Raw genomic sequence first — 22,440 nt, forward strand, 5'->3', positions numbered from 1 at the left:
AATGCAGGCACTATTTTCCTTTTTAGGCTCTACTTTGTAACTCTGCTTACAAAAGTAATATAGAAAAAACAGTATTCTCAATACAATCTTTCTATAGGGGTGCTAACAAACAATGTTATTATTATGTAGTCCAAGCTAGCCTGGAACTATATACAGATGCTGTCTTCAAATTTATGATCCTCCTACCTCAGTTTCCTGGGATTAAAAGCACAAACATACAGTCAACATAATTTTTTATTTCTCATGATAACAGGACAATGAAGTTTATTAAAGATTTATGTGTCTGTCTGTCTGTCTGTCTGTGTGTATACCATGTGGATGACAGCATCTACAGAACAGATCCCCTGTTGCTGGAATCAGTCAGTCAGTCTGTCTATGTGTGTACACCATGTGGATGACAGCATCTACAGAACAGATCCCCTGTTGCTGGAATCAGTCAGTCAGTCTGTCTATGTGTACACCATGTGGATGACAGCATCTACAGAACAGATCCCCTGTTGCTGGAATCAGTCAGTCAGTCTGTCTATGTGTACACCATGTGGATGACAGCATCTACAGAACAGATCCCCTGTTGCTGGAATCAGTCAGTCAGTCTGTCTATGTGTACACCATGTGGATGACAGCATCTACAGAACAGATCCCCTGTTGCTGGAATCAGTCAGTCAGTCTGTCTGTGTGTGTACACCATGTGGATGACAGCATCTACAGAACAGATCCCCTGTTGCTGGAATCAGTCAGTCAGTCTGTCTATGTGTACACCATGTGGATGACAGCATCTACAGAACAGATCCCCTGTTGCTGGAATCAGTCAGTCAGTCTGTCTGTGTGTGTACACCATGTGGATGACAGCATCTACAGAACAGATCCCCTGTTGCTGGAATCAGTCAGTCAGTCTGTCTATGTGTGTACACCATGTGGATGACAGCATCTACAGAACAGATCCCCTGTTGCTGGAATCAGTCAGTCAGTCTGTCTATGTGTACACCATGTGGATGACAGCATCTACAGAACAGATCCCCTGTTGCTGGAATCAGTCAGTCAGTCTGTCTGTGTGTGTACACCATGTGGATGACAGCATCTACAGAACAGATCCCCTGTTCCTGGAATCAGTCAGTCAGTCTGTCTGTGTGTGTATACCATGTGGATGACAGCACCTAGAGCAGATCCCCTGTTCCTGGAATTACAGTTCTGAGCCACTGGATGTGAGATGAGGCAACTGAACTTGGGTTCTGTTAGAATAACAAGCACTCTTAACTGCTAAGCCATCTCATCAGCCTCCATGACTATAAAATTTATCTTTTATAAACTCTCTTAAAATTTTTATTACAATATTTAAGTAAAATCAATAGAACCTGGTTTTTATTTGCTTGTTTGTTTTTCAAGACAGGGTTTCTCTCCGTAGCACTGGCTGTCCTAGAACACACTATAAACCAGGATAGTCTCAAACTCACAGAGACCCACCCAACTCTGCCTCCAAAATATGGGGATTAAAGGTTTGCACCACCATGCCCAGGTTACAACCTGTTATTTTAACAAAATTATTTTGCATAGAGAAAAGTACCTCTGAAAGTTCTAAAGCCTCGCAGTCTTACCTGTACAGAAACAGTACTCTTGATATGAGGAGGAAGAGTCTGGGCCATTTCCAGGAAGCATCGAAGTAGCCCCAACGTCCATACATTAGACGAGTTAGTGCTCTCATCTTTATTTTCATATGTGAAAGGATCAATTATATAAACTACAATTGCAGGTGGGTAGGTAATTGCATGTGAATCACCATCTGTGGGAATTCCCACTTTATCACGATCCATTGTGCTGAAAATTGAAGTAGAAATAGAACAGAAGGCTGTATTTCATTTGCCTGGGACAGCATCAAAGCAACTCCTTAGATCCCTCTCATTTACTGGCAAGGTATCAGAAAACTTTTCTGGAAATCAGAATACTCCTTCCCATCCAAAGAGAACAGCTCTGTATATACCCTTTCACACTTCACACCTTATGAAATCCCTTGAAGAGGCTTTGTGCTTTTAAAAGAAACAAAGAAAAAGACTTCTTAAACAGTTTAACAGCAGAAATTAAACTGAGATGACAAAGGTCAGTCTGACAGTCATCTCAGAAACAGGTCCTGCCAGAAACATAGTTAAGCCAGAAGGAAGCCAGGGTTATCTGTTCAATGTTCTGGTTTCCAGACTGGACATATTAATTTCCTAAATTTAGTGGTGAATAAGCACCTTTCATTGATAGGTAATTTTTATTTTCTTTAACCTTCCGATCTATGTAGCTATTCAAGATGGGAAAATCAATTCAGGTAAGTTTATTTTTGTCCACATTTAAAGAGTGTGACTTTTGGAACAACCGCATTCTAGGTAGCTGAAAAATAACTAGGTTCAGGCTAGCTGAACTCAGAAAACATGGGAATTTTCACAGCATTTTCATTATAAAAACAGTGAGATCTATTACTGTTAAAGTACTTACCGTGCATTATACCATATTACTTCCATACTATAAGACAAGGATACATGCTCAAAGAGGTTAGACCTTCCCCTAATCACAAAGTGGGTAAATGACAGAGCTGAAATTCAAAATTCTTAAGAATCTAAAGTCTCCATGCCAGGGCTGAGGTACAACACAGTAGTAGACTGCATGCCTAGCATATGTAAGGCCCAGGGTGAGGTCACACACACGCGCACGCACACTCACACGCACACTCACACGCGCACTCACACACACACACACACACACACACACACACTGAGGAAGGGCGGGGGGGGTGGATATGACACTCCAAAGTGATTGTTCAAACATTTATGCAGCGTATATAAGCAATTACATTTGCTTATGTCACAGGCCAGACATAATCATAGGGATAAGTAGAATTGAATGTTTTTAAAGATCATAATACTAATCCTGTGATTCTATAATACTTTTTAAACAATCATGATAATTTTGTACCTATAATCCTTAACATGACTAAACTAAATTCCAAGATAAGATCAAGAAGCACTTTATATACATTTATGACTATCTAACTTAGATGAAAAGAGGGGATTATAGATTCTGAATTTCCACAAACTTAAATTTGTTTTTCTTTATTCATTCATTCATTGTACACAGGCTTCAAAGCAGGCTAAACACATGTTACTTACTGCTCAGCTATCTCTCAACCCCAGTATCAATATTTTTAAAGGTACCTTTCTGACACATCAAGATGTGGCTGAGTGGGAAGCGAAGCCGACTCCCCTGACATTCCTGCTGCCTGCAGAGATGATGACTGCTGTCCTAGCTGGCCACTCTGAACTGTACTTGCTTGTGCAGACATGGATCCTGAACCACTAGTGTTCATACTGCCAAAGGGTGGAAACGAAGGCAGTTTATTTGATGACACTCCACTACTCATATTGGAAGATGATGAAGATGAAGTTGTGGTCAAAGTTGAATTAGCTGTGGCAACTGAAGTAGATATGGCAACACCTGAAGTCACTGTCATAGTGCTACTTGCCGCAGATGCTAAGGTGGCAGATGTAGTATTAGCGTTTCCAGTATTTGTCATCTGAGGTGCGGTTAGCAAAGACTGATTTGTAGGGGCAACTAAATTTGGCTGGGAGAGCAGAGAGCTGTCCAACGGCTGAGAAGCAAGATATGGACCTAAAGAACAAAAACGGGTATTTAATTCTTGATTTCACTGACTTATTTTTATTCTACTAAAGAAATAACAATTTATTCTTTAATTGATACTTTGATGGCAATTATCTTTCCTTAACTGTTTTACTAACAGTGCAGCATGTTCTAGCTTTCAAGAAACAAGTTTAAAATGGAACTATAATAGTAAACCTGCATTTTTATTCAAATTTAAGATAATAAGAATGAAATTGTGAGAAATTCTATTTCCTTGGCAAAATTAAATGTAAACAAAGGCTGACAGGATGGCTCAGTGATTAAGTTAATCACCAGGAACAACATGGTGGAGAGAGAGAAGCAATCTTGCAAGCAGTCCTCTGACTTTCATTGATTCAGGGGCACATACATACCCCACCATACTCAAGTAGTTAATGCTAATAAAAAATTAGAATACATCAACAAACGTGACAACAGTACGTAGCAATTTTTCATCAAACCACTGCAAGTTTTGTTAAATCAACAAGTTGAAGAAACACCATCCAGATTGCTTGATAGATAACTAAAATATAAAGTGGAGAAATAGTACCATGAGGCTCAATTTACAAAAATGTCTAATTAGGTTCAGGAATTTGGTATTGCATTTCTTTGGAATAAGTGTAAAGGAAGTTCACTGATATTTAATTTAAAAGTACTACATTAAAAAATAGGCTTTTAAATACCACTCATTCTCTTAGCTACAATAAGACTTTTCCTGGAGTTGCATAGTTACTTAGAAATTACGTGAATCTGAACAAATCACAGATCTTGAAGTGCATAAAACATCAGACCCCACAGAAGTAGCAGAAAATATTTTGGAATCCATAATGTCTACTTGATAGGATGCCCACATACGAAGCTAGCAGAATTTCTATGTGGACAGTCAGACAGTACATGTTTAACTTTGAAACCACAGTCTTTGCCACATCTACTCAGTTCTGATTTTACAGGACAAAAGCAGGCAGAGACAGCGCGTGTTTGAAAAAATGGAGATGGCTACATGACACTGGGATATTATATACAAAAACAGGTGAATGAACACAAATGTAATACCTAAATCGTATCTGCAGACTTGCGCATAAAGCTTGAGTTTAGAAAATGCTTCATTGTTACCATCCGCCACCTGAGAAAACCATTCTGTTACAGACTTTTCTGAAAGCTTCTTTGATGCAGTAGCTCCCACTTTCATGATCCCATCCGTCAACAGCCGAGAAATAGGTCTGTGTTGGCCCAATCGACAGGACTATAAATGCATACACAAAAGACAGAATTAGGGAATTTACTACACTAAAGGGTACAGGTAATAATTTAAAGCACTTAAGCTTCTTTAAAACAAGCTTTCATTACTTATAAATAATCACTGAGTCAAAATATCATGGGTAAGTATGGGGACATTGATCTTTTTCCTTTAGAATTTCAAGTTGCTTTGTTGTTTTTTGTTTTGTTTTGTTTTGTTTTTGACACAGGGTCTCAAGTAGCCCAGGATGGCTTCAAACTTGCTATGTAGCTAAGGATGACCATGAATTTCTGATCTTCCTGTCTTCATTTCCCAAATGCTGAAATTACAAGCATATACCATCATTCCAAACAATACACTTCTTCCCCCAAGATATGGTCTCACTGTGTAGCCTAGACTAGCCTGGAGACTCGCTCCTTGTCTCAACTACCCAAGTACACGAGTTATAGGTATGCATCACCGCACCCCAGATACCAAGGGTTACTTTAAATGGACAAATACGTCCTTGATAGTTCCTCCAACACTATGTTTTCCACTGTGACCCATGGCACACACACCTAACAAAGTCTAGTGAAAATGTGGCAGACTATCGTTCGCGAGTAAGACAAATGGCAAAATCAGCATTCCTCATCAACTGGTGTATTGCCCAGTACATTTTGAACATGAAAATATAAATTATAAAATACCTACCTCATATATTGCAGTAAGATCTCTAAAAAAGCTTTTGGCTCCATTTAACAAAGCATCATTCTCTGGACAGAGTACAACATAGGCTATATCTCTTTGAGATCCATAAGGTTCCAGCATAAGTTTCTCCCAGTAAGGGAGAGCAAATGGAGAAAGCACCAGAAAATCATAATCATAACCCAACAAAAACGTGGGAATTGGCAGTGGTTCCGGGGATTCATCAGTTCCTAAGTGATAAAGAAGGAAGTTAGGAAAAGGCCAATTCATGTCATCTTTCTTATTTCCAAAGCTAATAAATAAAGTATTAGGAAAATATTGAAGACAGAAACATATAAAGCTAGTAATGAAATATTTTCAGAATTAAAAATACCCTAAAGAGGTCATTTTAAAACATTTTCTGATATTTTGTTTAAGGCAGTCTTTTTCTATAGCCCCATCAGGTCCAATCTGTAGCAAGCCTCCTTCCCTCAGCCTGTTAAATGCTGGGAAATATAGGAACAAATCATCACACCTGGCATTAATTAATTAAAAGTAAACAAATTTTAATTAATATGAAGTTAATTTTGTTGCCATAAAAAGGGGACATATGAGAAAACCATAAGATATACTATATAGCATTGCATAGAAATCAACAATACTGATTTTTATTACTTAAACTTGATTAAAACAGTAGATGTCAAGTGAAATGTTCTTATCACAGAATATTTTTACACAAAGAAAATGGCAAATTACCTTATTTTAAAATGAATAAAGGACATGAACAAAGACAAAAAATTAAAATACCTCTTAGATATTGGAAAATGATGGATCTCTTAAAGAAAGTAACTTAAAATGAACACTAAGAAATAACTGCAGCACTACATTTTAGGTAGTAGTCAAAGCTCTTTACATTTCTATATTAACTAATTCTCATGAACACCATACATTGACAGACAATTTTATTAAACTCATTTTAAACACAGAAACAGGAGCAGAGAAGGTAAACAACTTGTCCAGTATGATAAAAGAAGTCATTTCAGGAATCTGGACCCAGGAAACATAACTTCACCCTCTCAAATTATAGTGTTCAACTACCAGACAATCTACTGGCAAGTTTGAGATAGATATTTTATCTGACGAACTCTAAATTGATACTTTTGAGTATAATTTAGAAAATATACATTTTAAACTACCCATATGCTTTATCAAGCATACATGAATTACTGAAAATAATTGGAATGATAACGGAAACAATCTATATATCTACAAATAGTATATTGGTAAAATACATATACAAACTACATACAAAAATTACATATATAAAAATGCTGTAGACCATCATTTAAAAAAAAAAGGAAGTTAATTATGGCTGTGTTAACAAATAATCTCAAAAATCAGGTGCAGAAATAAATCTCTATACTGTGTTGTAGAATGTGATTTTAAGATGTGTTACATTTATTTATGCTGTGGAACATTTGTTTAATGATGCAAAGATGTCTTGCATTCTTTAATGCTGCATTTGTTTAACTCCTTGAAACTGCATTATTGTGCCTGCCTAAAACACCTGATTGAACAGCCAATAGCAAGGCAGGAAAAAGAACTTAGGTGGGGGGCTGGCAGAGAAAATAAATAGAAGAGGGAAAAGAGCAAGAGGAAAAACAGAGGAGAGGAGTACGTCAGCGGCCAGCCATCCAGGTACACAGCCACCCAGCCAGCCACAGAAGAAGAGTAAAAGATGTACAGAAATAAGAAAAGGAAAAAACATAGAGGCAAAAGGTAGATGAGATAATTTAAATTAAGGAAAGCTGGCAAGAAACAAGTCAAGCTAAGGCCAGACATTAATAAGTAAGAATAAGACTCTGTGTATATTTATTTGGAAGCTGGGTGGCAGGCCTGCAAAGAGTTTAAAAAAAAAAAAAAAAAAACTGGTTTTGGAAAGAATGCAAAGTTTCTACTACAAAGTATCACTAACCTGAAATTTTCAAGGAGTATCAATTTATATGACTTTTAAATCACCCAGCCATTAATAAAAAAGAAAAATACAAGAAGTCAACTACTGTAAACAATGCTGGTAATGTGGTTTGGTATTTGCCTATTGTGTGTGGCTCTGGGTTCAAACCCAACACTCCATATAAACAACCAGCTATGATTTCAAACATACTCCCTAATGCTATTTCAGAAACAACCAATATTTAAACATTTAAATAGTCTCCTATATCACCCAGGCCATAAACAACTGTATACCTATTCAGTCACCACTGTTACCGTTGACTGCAAGTTTCTATTTTTGTTCAAACTTTTTATGAGAGAAACCTTGTGTCTTTAAAAAAAAAAATCAATAGCTCCAACCTGTCCCATTTCATTCACCTTAGAACTCAAGTCATCTGGGGATTTACAAAAATCATCGTAGCAATATGACCCTTTCTTCACATAAAATCACAGTGGATATCAAGCATGTACAAATAGTGAAGCTACTCGTACTGATGTGAGAGTAAAGAACCAAAGAAAACGAAATGCTACAAATGTAGAAAGGCATTCTAGAATTAGAAATGGACCACAGTGGCCTTAGATGTTTAATACAAAAATACCTGAAAACTAAGTGCTTATTCTAGTTTGGAATATCTGAGAACAGATATAAAATCAATGATTATCTATTACAATATATAACTTACCATAAGAGCCTCGGCCAGCCATTTTGTGAAACTGTTGCCAAGTAAGAGGACCCTGAACCCCCCAAGGCCTCACTGTTCTTTTTTTCTGAATAGCATCTTGAAGAACTGGCTGGAGAGAGAGGAGCATTCGAAGTATATCCTGTGAACACTGCATACTCACGTCTACAATCACAAAAAAAAAAAAAAAAAAAGTAGTAATTGCTATCGGTGACTCAAAATTCAGAGCCAAACCCAGAGAGACACATAAAGCAGAGATTCTTTCAGAGAGCCAAAACCACTGAAAAGTAACTCCTCTTAATAAAATCGTTTTTATCCAATCAATCAATTTATATTTATTTTGGCTGTTCCTAGTACATAAGATTCTGTACTGCACTGAAATGAGTTACAGATCATTTCTCTGAATCCTACTACTAAGGTATAATGATGAGGTAACACTAGTCACAATGATGAATTAATCTGAGAAGTCACAGACTATAACAACAACATTCGGCTGGGAATAGAACAGTGGTGGACCAAGACTGCCCAGCAGCACTAGCACTGGTTTCAACCTGCAGCACAGCAAAGCAAAGCCATGTAACAGAGAAAACCTGTTTACACTGCTAAAGACTGTTATCGACAAATATTTTGTAATCTTGGATATAACAGTATCAAATTTTTTGAAATGCATTTTTAAGCAAATATCAAAATTTATCAAAATAGGAATAAACCATGTGGCCCATAAATGTTAAAAGGCTACAGAAAAGTACTACTAAATATTACTGATATTAATCTGGATAATAATTTTGCCTGACCATACTATTACATTAAATCACTCAGCTTTAATTATTACCTCTGCTTATCTTATTATTGGTGGCTTTAATTTTCTGTAACTTATGAAATAATTTAGTTCTAAATATATGCTTAATAACAATTTTGAGCCAAGCATGGTGGGCACATGGCAGTAATTCCAGCATTGAAGAAGCTAACGAAAGAGGACTGATGCAAGTACCAGATCATCCTGGGCTACATAGTAAGACCCTGTTTCAAAACACAAAACAAAAAATTATATATACTGTTATATACATAGTAGAATACTAATTAATCACTATTAAGTTATAAAACTACCTGACAAGGAATACTGGCTAATATAATAAAATAATAATAATGGGGGGGCATTAGGAAAGTGCTCAGTGGTTAAGAGTAATTACTGATGTGGGAGTCCCCTCTGTATGCTGTGATTACCATTAATGAATAAAGAAAACTGCCTTGGCCTGTTGGTGGGGCAGAACTTAGGTAGACAGGGAGAACTGGACTGAATGCTGGGAGAAAGAAGGGCCAAGTCAGGGAAACACCATGAACCCACCGCAGGAGTAAGACATGCCAAAATTTTGCCAGTAAGCCACTGCCACGTGGCGATACACAGATTAATGGAAATGGGTTAAATTAAGATGTAAGAGTTAGCCAATAAGAAGCTAGAGCTAATGGGCCAAGCAGTGATTTATTTAATACAGTTTCTGTGTAATTATTTAAGGTAGAAGCTAGCTGGGCGGCCAGGACAAACAAGTGGGCCCTCCTCCTACAGATGACTGCTCTTACAGAGGACCCAAGTTCAAGCCCCTATATCAGGCAGCTTACAACCACCTGTAAACCCAGCTTCACAAGATCTGGTCTCTGCAGGAATCTGCACCCCTGTGCACATACACACAGATACATAATTAAAATTGTAAATAAATCTTAAATAACTAAAGCAAAAGCTAGACTATGACATACTATTAAATATTAGTAAAAAAAAGACAAATATAAAACTATAGAGTATATTTTATGCTATGAAATTAGTATAAATATTCACATGTGATTAGAAAAAGTTATCAGCTAGAGCTGTTAATTGTAATTACATGGGAGCTTCTAAAAATCACAAGGTGACAGAGGCAGGTGGATCTATGAGTTCAAGGTCAGCCTGATCTACAAAGCAATTTCCAAGACAGAGTTACAAAAGAAGCGGTAGGTAGGTAGGTAGGTAGGTAGGTAGGTAGGTAGGTAGGTAGGTAGGTAGGTAGGTAAGAAGGAAGGAAGGAAGGAAGGAAGGAAGGAAGGAAGGAAGGAAGGAAGGAAGGAAGGAAGGAAGGAAGGAAGGAAGGAAATGTCATTAAAAATACAAAATTCTGGGCCAGTAAGATGACTTATTAAAAGCTGGTGAAGCTGAAGGATCACAAATCTGAGGGCAGCCAGGGCTGCAGGATCAGATATGTCTGTCACCTGCACACTCATCCCTTCTCACCCCTCAATAAAGCAAAAGATCTTAAGAAGCATTTCTCTAAATATACACAAATGTATGTTAAGTCTAAGAAAAGACACTGAGCATCATTCATCACTAGGGAAATTCCAGCCCAACCACAAGACACCACTTCATAACCACTAGGATGTCTTCAATAAAAAAGAACTAGACTGCAAGTATTGGTGCGGTTTTGGAGAAAGTAGAACCATCTAATGCAAAAATTTAAAATAATGCAGATGCTTTGAAAGATTATTAGTTAGATGACCCAGGAAATCAATTTAAGTATAATGCAAACACAAGCATACATCATATAAAATTGTATACAAATGTCCACAGAAGCATTATCTGTAACAGCCAAAAGAACATACATACTATAAAATGTCCAATTTGTAGGCTTGAAAAAAAGATATATTTATATCACAATAGAATATTGTGTCATTAAAGTACTAATATGTGCTTTTAAGAACTCTGAAAACAATCTGAGTATAAGGTGGGAAAAAGTCAGGGGCTGGAGAGGTGGCTCAGTGGTTAAGAGCACTGGCTGCTTTTCCAGAGGACCCAGGTTCTATTATTCCCTGTTCCCAAATGTCTGTAGGGTACTCAACACCCTCACATAGACATATATGCAGGCAAAATGCCAATGAGATGACCATACACTGCACTGTTCTATTTACATACAATAACCCTAAATGCAAACATATACAGACAGAACCCTAACTAGACTAATGGTTGCTTATAGTTCCAAGAAAGGGACAGACAGAAATAGGGAATGATTACTAAAATGTTTCAAAATTGTTTGTACTGATAGTTACATGATTCTATGTCTTATATAGGTGAATTATATGGTATGGTTATGAAAGTATGAAGTGATTACGAAGTGCTGTGATAGAGAGCATGAGAAAACTAAGAGCAACTTTTTGTTGTTGTTGTTGGAGCCTTGGCTGTACTGAAACTTACACTGCAGACCTGGTTGGCCTTGAACTCAGAGATCCACTTGTCTCTGCCCCAAGTGCTGGGATTCAAAGTGTACACCACCACCGCCATGCTCTAACAGCACCTTTTACTTATTGTCTCAAGACAGAGTTTCTCTGTAGCTTTTGAAGCATGTCCTGGAACTACCTCTTGTAGACCAGGTTGGCCTCGAACTCAGAGCCTGCCTCTTCCTCCTGAGTGCTGGGATTAAAGGCGTGCGCCACCACTGCCGGGCTTATTGTCTCAATTCTTAAAAGTTCTCAAAATTATTATATTTTGGACAAAATAAAAGTTGCCATTGAAATATAAACTGTATTTTGTAGATTTCCCCCCCTTTTGTAGTAATAAGGATTAAACCCAGGACAATATATGTCAGTCAAACTGCTCTGCCACAGAGCTACATTCTCAATCTCTTTTAGACTTTTAAATTAATTTGAACAAACATTCATTATTCTGATCATGAACTAAATGCCAAGCACTATTCTCAGTGTTGGAAATATGACTATCCTTACATAGAAATTGCACAGCATGTAATTATGGGATAAGAGATCAATTAATAAATTCTATTGCATGAGAAATAAACACACACTATGAAAAATGCAGAACACGAGGAAGGATTTCCAATTTTGTATTAATAAGATAACATCTAACAATACTTAAACAATAAAGATCCCAAGTAAATATGTGGGAGAAAGGTATTCAAGGCAGAGGGCACAATCCATTGGCCCTAACCTATAAGTCCTAATTCTGTTGTATAACATCTCAAGGATGTTATACTTTAATCAGAGTATAAATACGCACCAGGTAAAATCCAGTATTTATTTGGCAAACAGGTTGTTCCCAATAAACTACTAATAAAGAGCACCACTGAAGCTACTGCTGGCACTGGAGTTAGTAACACTGTAGATGCTATGTGCTAGGTACTCACTGACTCAGTTCTGTTCTATTTGGCACTTCCCTACAGTATAATGAATTAGATGAATCATGATATTTTCATGTATAAGAATGAGCTCATGTGTGCGGTCTTCTTGCTTTATTTCACAAATTACTTTTAATACCACGATGAAAATAATTAAGAGTTATGATTATACAGTCCAAGAACTATTTTTGTTTTGTTTTATTTAGACAGAATCTCACTATGTAGTAATGGCTGTCCAAAACTCCGTCATCCGCCTGCTTTTGCCTCTTGAGTACTGGGATTAAACATGTGTGCCATGATGCCCAGCCTGCTCAACAACTATTATACTTCCTCAAACAGTCCTATTAAATGCCTCCTCCTCCTGTTCTATTCCCTGCTCATTTTCATACACGTGTAAATCTCAAGAGTTAATCAGCACCCAGAGATTTATGTGCACACCAACACCACACTTCCTTCTGCTTGCTTCAGAACTGAACTGAAAGGGAAGTGAGTTGTTTAACTTAGGCAGTGAGTTGTTTCAGTGAGGAAAGATACTTTCACCTAAGCCTGCACACCTGAGCCGAAGAAAGATAAGCAACTCCTGCAAAGGTCCTCTGATTTCCACATGCACACACAAACAATATGCAATAAAAAAAAAATACCTGTGACTTCCGAATTATTCTGACATAACCCCAAACTACTATGCTATAATTCACTTATCTGCTACATATAACCGTCTTCAATTTCAGGGCTTGTTAATACTGTATCTGTACCACTGTAATTATTTATCCTTCTATCAATAGAAATTTGTATTTATCTGATTATAATTGCAAATACCAAGTCCACTGTTCTATGTATGTCTGAAAGCAGCTGAATTAGTAAATTATGTAATAGCTACATAAAATCTAGTATGTTTACATGAATGAGCACAATAAATCTTTACAATGCTTTCCAAGTCAATTATTAGTTTTATTTCATTAGTACAAATGAAGTAAGTAGAGGATATAGTTCAGTTATAAAGTATCTGCTTATATACAGAAGTTCCTGGGTTCAAACACTCCCCAAACATACAAACATATTCTCTCTCTCTCTCTCTCTCTCTCTCTCTCTCTCTCTCTCTCTCTCTCTCTCTCTCTCTCTCTCTCTCTGTGTGTGTGTGTGTCTGTGTGTGTTTATACAGATAAAAAATTGCTTTTTCAAAGACATCATTAGTAATGAATGGGACAACGAATTCCTGTCTCTAGAATTTGACTTAGAAGATCATGTGCAGTGTGAAAATGCACACATCTAACGAAGTGATGATGTCTGAAGCCGCTAGTATGGGAAATTAGGCAGCAGTATCATATGACTCTGTCACTGTCTCCCATTGCTCTCATCCATAACTACAAAAGCAATCGCTACAAACTTTCCCTCTATTGTCCAAAGAAATAACTTCTCTTCTTATTGCAATGAACATATCCCTATATAAAAGTCTACATATACCTCTACTTGAAATGGAGTGATTCTATTACCCTCACTTCTCACTTATTCAGTGACTTTGATCCTACCATGACACCTTTTGTTCTGTGGCATTTCTTCCCATGGAGGAAGGCTGGACTGTAAAGAGGAACTGAGGCTCCAGTTAGGTAGGAAGAGTAAGTTTTAGAGGTCCGTTTAAGTGACAGGATGACCACAGCTAGTAATGTTGTATTCTGTATTTTAAAACTACTAAAAGATTTTAAATGATAAGCTTATTAGCTTGGTTTATTATTTCTATTGTGTATCCATACAGCAAAATACCACAGTGTACTCAACTCATGAAATACAAATGAATACATTGCACAAATATATAAAATTATTGTCAATCATTGCCAATTTAAAATTTTCATCTAGATGAACTCTCCATGTATTTTATGTATGTATATATATTAATACTGTAATTATTAACCCGAACATAAAATTTATATTTATACCAAATATCTCCCTAAATTTTAACTTTGTTTCTCATTCCCTCATACCCAACCTAATCAGGATGACAGAACTGATTATCAAGTTCTTTAACTACCTTCAGGAGGCCACATCCAGTGGTCTTGTTACGCTGTAGCTTTACCAAGACATTGTTTATACATACAATCACACTCTTTCAAATATTTTCACACATGAGTACCCTATTTCCTGGTTCCTTCTCAGATTCCTTTCTGATCCTCTCTTTCCCAAAGCTTCCCATCAAGCTTCAGGCTTTTAAAGGGGCCCCAATATCTCAGGGCGGCCTTGAACTTACCATGTAGACAAAGATGACCTTGAATTTCTGATTCAGTCCTCCACTTTCCTAGTGCTGGTAATACAGATGTGCTGCACACCTGGCATCCCATTGTGTTTAATACTGACAACCCACATATAAAACATGTTTCACCTCCAGACTCATCAGTCTTTGGAATTTAAAACTCCTACCTTCAAATATATACTTGACCTCCTCCTATTTTTCTCCTCTGTACTCAGCACCAACATTCACACAAACCATGCTTAAGGCTTCATCTCTTCTTACATGGATCAGCACAATTCTGTAGGTCCGTATCTCAGTCTAAACTGGAAGCCACTAATTCTACTGCTTTTGGTTCTTCCCACGCTGTCATCTTCACTGACTGCTATAACTGGCTTCTATCTAGTTTTTCTGCTTCTACTCTTACCTTCCATCACTTCCAATCCCAGGATAACTTTTATGCAATAGTCAGTGATTTTTTTTTTAATCCAAAAAAGACAGTGTGGTATTACTTTTATATTAAAAAGTTCCCACAGCATTTTAAATAAATTCTAAAGGTATGGTCCAAAAAGGGCCCGCTGCCAAGCCTAACAACCTGAGTTTAATCCCCAGATCGACTTGTTATAAGAAGAGAACCAACTCCTTCAAGCTGTCCTCTGACCTCCAAATGTACTCCATGCCACACATATGCATCTAAATACATGCACACTCACACACAAATTAAGTAAATAAATTTATATTATTTTCATATTTCAGATACCTCTTAGGCTCCATCATGTATCAGTCCGACCATCACTCAACATTAACACTGCCTGTTTCTCTATCAAGAGAACTATGTCCTCAAGGACTTTGAACTGCATTGTCTAACATTGTTCCTCCAGTTAACTATACTGTCTACTTTTCCCTCTTCAAGTAGTACTTTCCATAAAGTTCATCCCCCTCACTAACATCTCTGACCATATTTCTGAAATAGCACAAAAGGTTTCTCCCACACAAACATATTCTGCCCTGTTTTACCTTCTATGTACTTTTATTTCTATGTACTGGTATGTAATGCAAGCATGTTGTTGTTGTTTAGTGCTTGTCTCCTCCACAAAATCATAGGCTTAAAAAGAAAGGGGATTCTAACATAATCAGTTTATGTCTTGTGAATGAGAAGCCCAATTCAAATGTGGGTGGGGCCCACAAGGTAGATGGCCTTTGAGCCATGACACTGAAGGCCTCCATGCACATAAACCCAAATACATCCAATAATGCACCACAAACACACGAGCAAAACCAAACCAACAAAGAAAAATCAAAACCAGAGACTGCTGTGATTGTTCAACAGTTACCATGAAACAGTACTAAGCACAAAGTGCTTGGTAAATATAATAAATAAACAGAGTCGAGGCATAGCTCAATAATGGAGTGAATGCACCTCAAATGACAAAATAAGACAGCTGAAAGAAAATCATTAGTTTCCTGTTGACAAACAAGCAGCATGTCTTTTAAATTTCTAAGTGAGTATGCAATAACAGGTATACAATAACTTGTTTTTATTACTGAAAGTCAACTAAACAGCTAAGAAATCTCTCTTCTTGTTACTGTCTTTTATATTAATTTTTCTGAGACCAGGCCTCTTATGTAGTCTTGTCTATCCTGAAACCCCATACGTAGATGACGCTGGCCTCCAACTCAAGAGATCCACCGGCCTCTGCTGGGATTAAGTGTGCACCACCAGACTCAGCACTCAGTAAAGACTTTACTGTCTTTGAAGAGGGTTAAATCCAAATTTTTGCATCCTATTAGGTCTAACTGCTTTTGATATTTTACCCCCAATATAAAAGAAGCAAAGTCAAATACCTAAATAACAAAACAAAACAAAAAAACTGATTTCATTCACAAACTTACCATTTTGTTTTGCCCACGGATGCAAGCATGAGCTTTTGACAAGTGCTTCGTCAACCTTTCCTCCTGACATATTATCCATGAACTGACGTCCATGTTCTAATGCAAGATAGCAGTCATTGCAACAGTCCCGCTCTTCAACACGTACCCAATTGCTAATTATACCCATTTTGGGAAAAGGATCTTGGTCTGCTGCTCCAAAGGGTGAAAATAAATTAGTGCATTGATCTTGTAGCAGTAATATCAACTCATCAGGCACCTTTTCAGATTCCTTTAGGCCTCCATTAACATTTTCAGCAGAGGTAGCCCTGAGAGCTTCAAAACGTTTTTCTGCTTCTTTGCCACAGTCTGTGTTGCGTCCTATGATATCAAGTTCATCTTCAAGAAATAATCCTGAATTATTTCCAAATTTCCGGTTCATGACAGCACTGAAGCCGCAGGTACACCGATACTGTGCTTCCTGCGTTGGATCTGGAATGTAAACTCCAACATCGGCACCCTTGATATTCATGTTGCAAACACAAATACAGCAACTGTCAAAATTACAGTCTTTAAACAAATTCATAACTGATTCTGAAAGGATGAGGTTTACATAAAGACTGTGTGCTTCAGGGATTGAAGGGACAGTTGCAGGTTCAACAGAATTGAGGGGTCTGCATGTAGAAGGGGTGGAAGCTGGTGAATACAAGTCTGAATTCTCATACTTGACTGACCCTTGAGCACTAGCAGGTCCACCAGCTCCACGAGGAGTCCTTGGAGTCCTTGGGGTCCTTGGAGTTGGAAATCTAGGGGTGGATGGAGAAGGAAGAATTCCGGCACCACCATTACTAGGAGGTGCACTGCTCGGAGGCATCCCAAAAGAAGCATGGGTTTGAGGTGTGTATGCAGGGCCATAATCTTGATCTATATTACTTCCATCACTGCTGTCACCAGGGTAAAAAAAGGAACACATACATAAAGGAATACATTAGCAATGTGAAATACAAATAAAAATTCTCCAAACACTTTTCAGCAACACTGAAAATTTCCATATGGCAATCAGTACAAGATAACAGGTATAATGAAGACTTACTTCAGGATTATTGTGTCCACTATGGAGATTCTTGTAAGCTAACTAGATTTCCGGTTCAGAATTTCTGTCCCTAGCACCCACATCAGGCAGCTCACAGCTGCCTATAATTCTAGCACACACATTGTGTACATAAAGTCATGTAAGAACACATGTATAAAATTTTAAGTCTTAAAAAAAATTACAAACGAAGTTTGTATACAGTCATCCACATCTAGACAACCATACTTACTAATTTCTGATGCTACAAATATTCATATTTCATTGACTCTGGTTGCTACTGATTGCAAAAAAATAAATTCTGACCTCTGAGTTGTGTAAAAGTGGCAACAGTAATTTTAAGATACAATAATGAAATGCAAAACTTTATCTGTTAAAAAGTGAAATAAATGCAAAATGGTAGTATACAAATGGAAAAACAACTCAGTCCTGCAGACTCTAAAAGGTACTTCTAAGTCAAAAAACTGGTGTATGGTTTCAAATTGTTTATCCATCTCTATTTATTTGCTTGTTTGTTTGTTTGTTGGCTTTCAGAAACCCGTGTTCTTTTTCCAGCATACCAGGTACTTCAACAAAAAAATAAAACCTGGATTAGTAAGATAGCTCAATGGGTAACAGTGCTTACTGTGCAAGCTGAAGACTTGTGTTCAAATTCCCAGCACCCATGTAAAAAAAAGCTGGGCATGGCTGAGCAAGCTGAAATCCTAGTATTTGGAAGGCAAAAAAAGGCAGATTCCAGAAGGTTGCTGGGCAGTCAGCCTAGACAGAACAGGTCAAGTCTCTAGTGAGAAACCTCGTCTCAAATGAGGAAAGGAGAACTAGATGAAGAAACACAATGTTTACTTCCCTCTGGCCTTTCCACGTGGCTCATAGGCACGCACACTTTCCACTGCCACCCCTCTTAACAGACAGATTGACAGACACACACACACCTATACAAGCATTCAGTATTATAATAACATCATCATCATACCCCTCTTTGATGAATGGCATTGAAGGGCCTGAAGGAAGCAAGTCCAATTTCCCAACAGTCCAGCTTTGCCGGTAAATACACTCTTCTGGTAATTTGATAGGAGGCAGACAATGGCTTGGTAGAGTTTTTAAAGGTGCAAACATGGAACATCCTACTAGAACTTGACAATTTTCGGGCTTATAGACATAAGAAAAATCCTACAATATAAAGAAAGTGGACTTTCAGTGCCTTATTTTCAAAGGACTATCTTCTTTACTCTGTTCTTTAAATGGACAAAAGCATAAATATTTTGTTTTATTCTTTAATGTATTTTACATAGTATTCCCATAATTCAATCCTCACACTGGTCATAAAACTAGTAACGACCGTGAAAAGTTTCTTGAACACAACAATTAATCCTATAAGAAAATAAGGAAGTGCATTACTTTTTTAGAAAAATACTTACTTTAATTTCAGAAGGTTTGGGGCTACAGAATCCCTCCTCAACCTCAATTCTGAACTGTGCTCCTATACTGGAACTATTTCCTTCTAGAACAGTTCCTCCAGGGGCTGTATCCACACTACCATATTCTTTATTATTCATATTCATTGGAGAAAATCCCATAATGTGTTGTTCCAATGATGGTGGTGTAGGATACATCTTGTGAAGATCTGCAGTGCCTACATTTAATAAAACACACATTTTAACACAGATTAAAAAGAGTTGAATCTGTGTTTAAAGCAAAGGAAATTTTCTAGGGGAGTAAGTTTTCAAACTGAACTACAGCTCAGATCTGTGAAGCTTACTTATGCAAGATAATGGATCCAGACTTCCTGTCTTGGATTCTTTGGAGCTGGCTTTATCATCCAATCCACTTGCTGATTTTTTAGATCCAGGCTATCAAAAAAAAAAAAAAATGCATTAATCTGAAAGCCAATGTAATCACACAGTACTATCATTCATATGTAACTTAAAAGATAAATACTAGTCATCAAAAGTGGTCTTCTGAATCTATGACAAAGCCAAATACCATACTAAATAGTTTACAGATAGATCCATCACTGAAGATTAGTTAAGTCTCTCAATTAACAGAAAAAGGTATATTCAAAAAACACATAAAAAAGCAAAACTAACCAATAACTTAAAACTGAATGAATATAATATATAATATATAATATATATAATTCCTATATAATCAATAACTCCTCTTAATTCTTTATATTTTCACCTTGTTTTAATAAAGTTATTCCTGTAAAAAATATTTTTACATGTAAAACTGAGGACCCTCAGGGAGACTTCCTGACAAAGCAATAAAATCCCTAACAAACCAAGGTTTAAGTCTTTCATTATCACCAATGTTTTTTGGATTTTTGTTTTGTTTTTAAAGATAGGTGGGGCTTATGTAACCTAAACTGGCTTCTCATCCTTATGTAAACAAAGCTAAATTCAAAATCCCGATTTTCTTGCCTCCACATCCCAAGGATTACAGGCATGTGCTCCACATCCAGACCTTACCAATGTTTTTAGAATTAACATTTGTTCCATGTTTTACGTTGAACACTTTGTAAGTAAAGCCCATATATAGACAACTTTTTTTTTTAACCTCAGAGAAGTCATAGCTGATGTCTGAATATTGGCAGAGAGAACCTCTGTCTATATAGACCAAAATATTCAAAGCTCTTTTCCCAGTGAACAGTGCCCTAGTACACACTACACTGGAGGATACAGAGTAAAGGTTTATATATAGCCATATCTGCCATTACCCATATCTGTAGTATATTTTATATGACCCGGCAGGATCGACAGCAAAGATAAATGTGCTAGTCAGTTCCTAAGCTACTTTTAAGGAGAATAAAGGAATCCTTTTTATGGTAAAATAACACTCACTTCATTAACTGCTAAACAACTGGCATTCCAGAAAGTCCCATTTTAAAGTTTTTGTTTTATCTTCAACTTTCTCTGAAAACAGGTGTGAAACATTAAGTAGTTTGTTTTCTCCTTAACTGTTTTTAAGTGTATGTCATGTACTAAGAGAGGTAATTTCAGAAGCACTGGTATTCCTTACTAAATCAGTAAGGTATAAAATTCTAATGTTAATTATTTAAACATTCTCTGATTCAATTCCAGAGTCACTTCTCAAACTACAGGATCAAAGAACAGAAAAATCATTCTGAGGACTGAAAGGGAAAAAACAAAAAACAAAAAACATCTCACATAGCAGAGCTCAATGAAACTCCATCATCTATCTTTCAAACATGCAAAAGTAAAAAACCCACATCAATGTCCAGAGGAAACCATGTTCAAATGACTCTACCGTGAGAGTAAAATAAACCAACAGTGTTATGTTATAAAATATTTCCTACTGTTCAGAGTTAAAGCATAGTACTTAAGTGACAACTTGAGCCCATATAAAGTCAATGAAAGCTAATTTAATCCTAATCATTAATAGTCTACTCACTGTTAATTCATCTTCATCAGAATTGAAGAGGTTATCAAGGTCAGTATAAGAGACAGCCAGATCTGAGTCATAAATCAAACTGGTTGATGGAGGACGGGCATGATTAGTAGGACGTGGAGCATCTACATATGACAATCAGAAAAAAATATAAACTGAAAACTCAGCTACTAGCCAAGCATACTCTACTTATCTAAGCTACATAGAAAACTTAATGTGTTATCAAGACAACTATGTAACAAACTGTTCAGTCTCTTATTTTAAAATCTGAGCAAATTCTCTTAGAAATAAAGTTTTAAATAAATAACAGTACTTTTCCCAGGAAGCTCCAAAAGTTGCATAATCTATGTCATTGTTAAGCTCTGTACATAAATCATAAAAATATGTTTGCTATTTTATAGTATTATGTGTGTGATGTACACGTATCCACAGGTACCTGTGCACACATACATGCATACATATAGAGGCCAGAGGTTGACACTCAGTATCTGCCTTAGTTGCCTCCTAACTTATATTTTTAAGTAAGGTCTCTCCCCTGAACCAAGAGATCACCGATTCAGTGAGTTTAGCTATCTAGCTTTCTCTGGGAATTCACTATCTCCTCTCATGCTAGGAATATAGCCAGGCTCTGTCACATCTGCCCAACATTTATGTGGCTACTGAGGATCCCAACTCTGGTTTTTATGCTTATATACCAAGCAATTTACAAGCCAAGCCATCTACCCAACACTTATCTTTTCATTTTGAAATAGATATTGATTTGAAGCTGGGCGGTGGTAGCGCACGCCTTTAATCCCAGCACTCGGGAGGCAGAGGCAGGCGGATCTCTGTGAGTTCGAGACCAGCCTGGTCTACAGAGCTAGTTCCAGGACAGGCTCCAAAACCACAGAGAAACCCTGTCTCGAAAAAACAAAAAAAAAAAAAAACAACAAAAAAAAAAAGATATTGATTTGAAGTAAGGCTGTATATAAGCATGTGAATAAAGATGATACAATTATTGAATATCAAATTAATTATGTATGATAAATTATAGGCATCTGATATAAAACAATATTTACACCTAATAATGTAGGATTATTATTTGTCTAGAGGCTTGATATCATACTTTTTCATTTATTATTATTTCTTGTGTGTATAATAACTAGAGGCTGGGAAGGATGGAGGAGAGAAATAGATAACAAGATAGAACTGGACAGAAGAATAGGTTCTAGTGCTTTTGGCAGAGAGCAATGATGACACTCCACCATCAACTAGGCTAACCTATAATCATACATTTAATGAGAACCTAGGTAAGAGAAGCTTTGAGGTTCCTAACACACTAAATAAAGAAATGGAAACACAAAGTATCCTGATCTGACTGGTGCATATGGTATACATGTAGGAAAACATACTGTACCACACACACATACAATAATCACGTTTTGTTTTTTATGAGCACAAACATCTTGACCAGAAATACATGGATTTATCTAGACTCTCTACTC

The 22,440-nt window shown here is 36.9% G+C and overlaps 1 protein-coding gene across 2 annotated transcripts in view; it reads right to left on the bottom strand.

Annotated features, from left to right (window-relative positions):
* The window catches only part of Med13 (mediator complex subunit 13), a 94,694-nt gene that overhangs the window by 19,103 nt on the left and 53,151 nt on the right, over positions 1 to 22,440 (bottom strand). For both annotated transcript variants that reach the window (XM_057775034.1, XM_057775033.1), the window contains exons 12-21: positions 20,960 to 21,081; positions 19,308 to 19,398; positions 18,967 to 19,181; positions 18,522 to 18,718; positions 16,483 to 17,399; positions 8,227 to 8,388; positions 5,579 to 5,802; positions 4,705 to 4,894; positions 3,189 to 3,642; positions 1,593 to 1,812 (exon numbers count right to left, since the gene is read on the bottom strand). In XM_057775034.1, the coding sequence (XP_057631017.1) occupies positions 1,593 to 1,812; positions 3,189 to 3,642; positions 4,705 to 4,894; positions 5,579 to 5,802; positions 8,227 to 8,388; positions 16,483 to 17,399; positions 18,522 to 18,718; positions 18,967 to 19,181; positions 19,308 to 19,398; positions 20,960 to 21,081 (2,792 nt within the window). The remainder of the gene's footprint in view (positions 1 to 1,592; positions 1,813 to 3,188; positions 3,643 to 4,704; positions 4,895 to 5,578; positions 5,803 to 8,226; positions 8,389 to 16,482; positions 17,400 to 18,521; positions 18,719 to 18,966; positions 19,182 to 19,307; positions 19,399 to 20,959; positions 21,082 to 22,440) is intronic.

Source organism: Chionomys nivalis, chromosome 7 (assembly GCF_950005125.1).
Source record: "Chionomys nivalis chromosome 7, mChiNiv1.1, whole genome shotgun sequence".
Taxonomy (NCBI): domain Eukaryota; kingdom Metazoa; phylum Chordata; class Mammalia; order Rodentia; family Cricetidae; genus Chionomys; species Chionomys nivalis.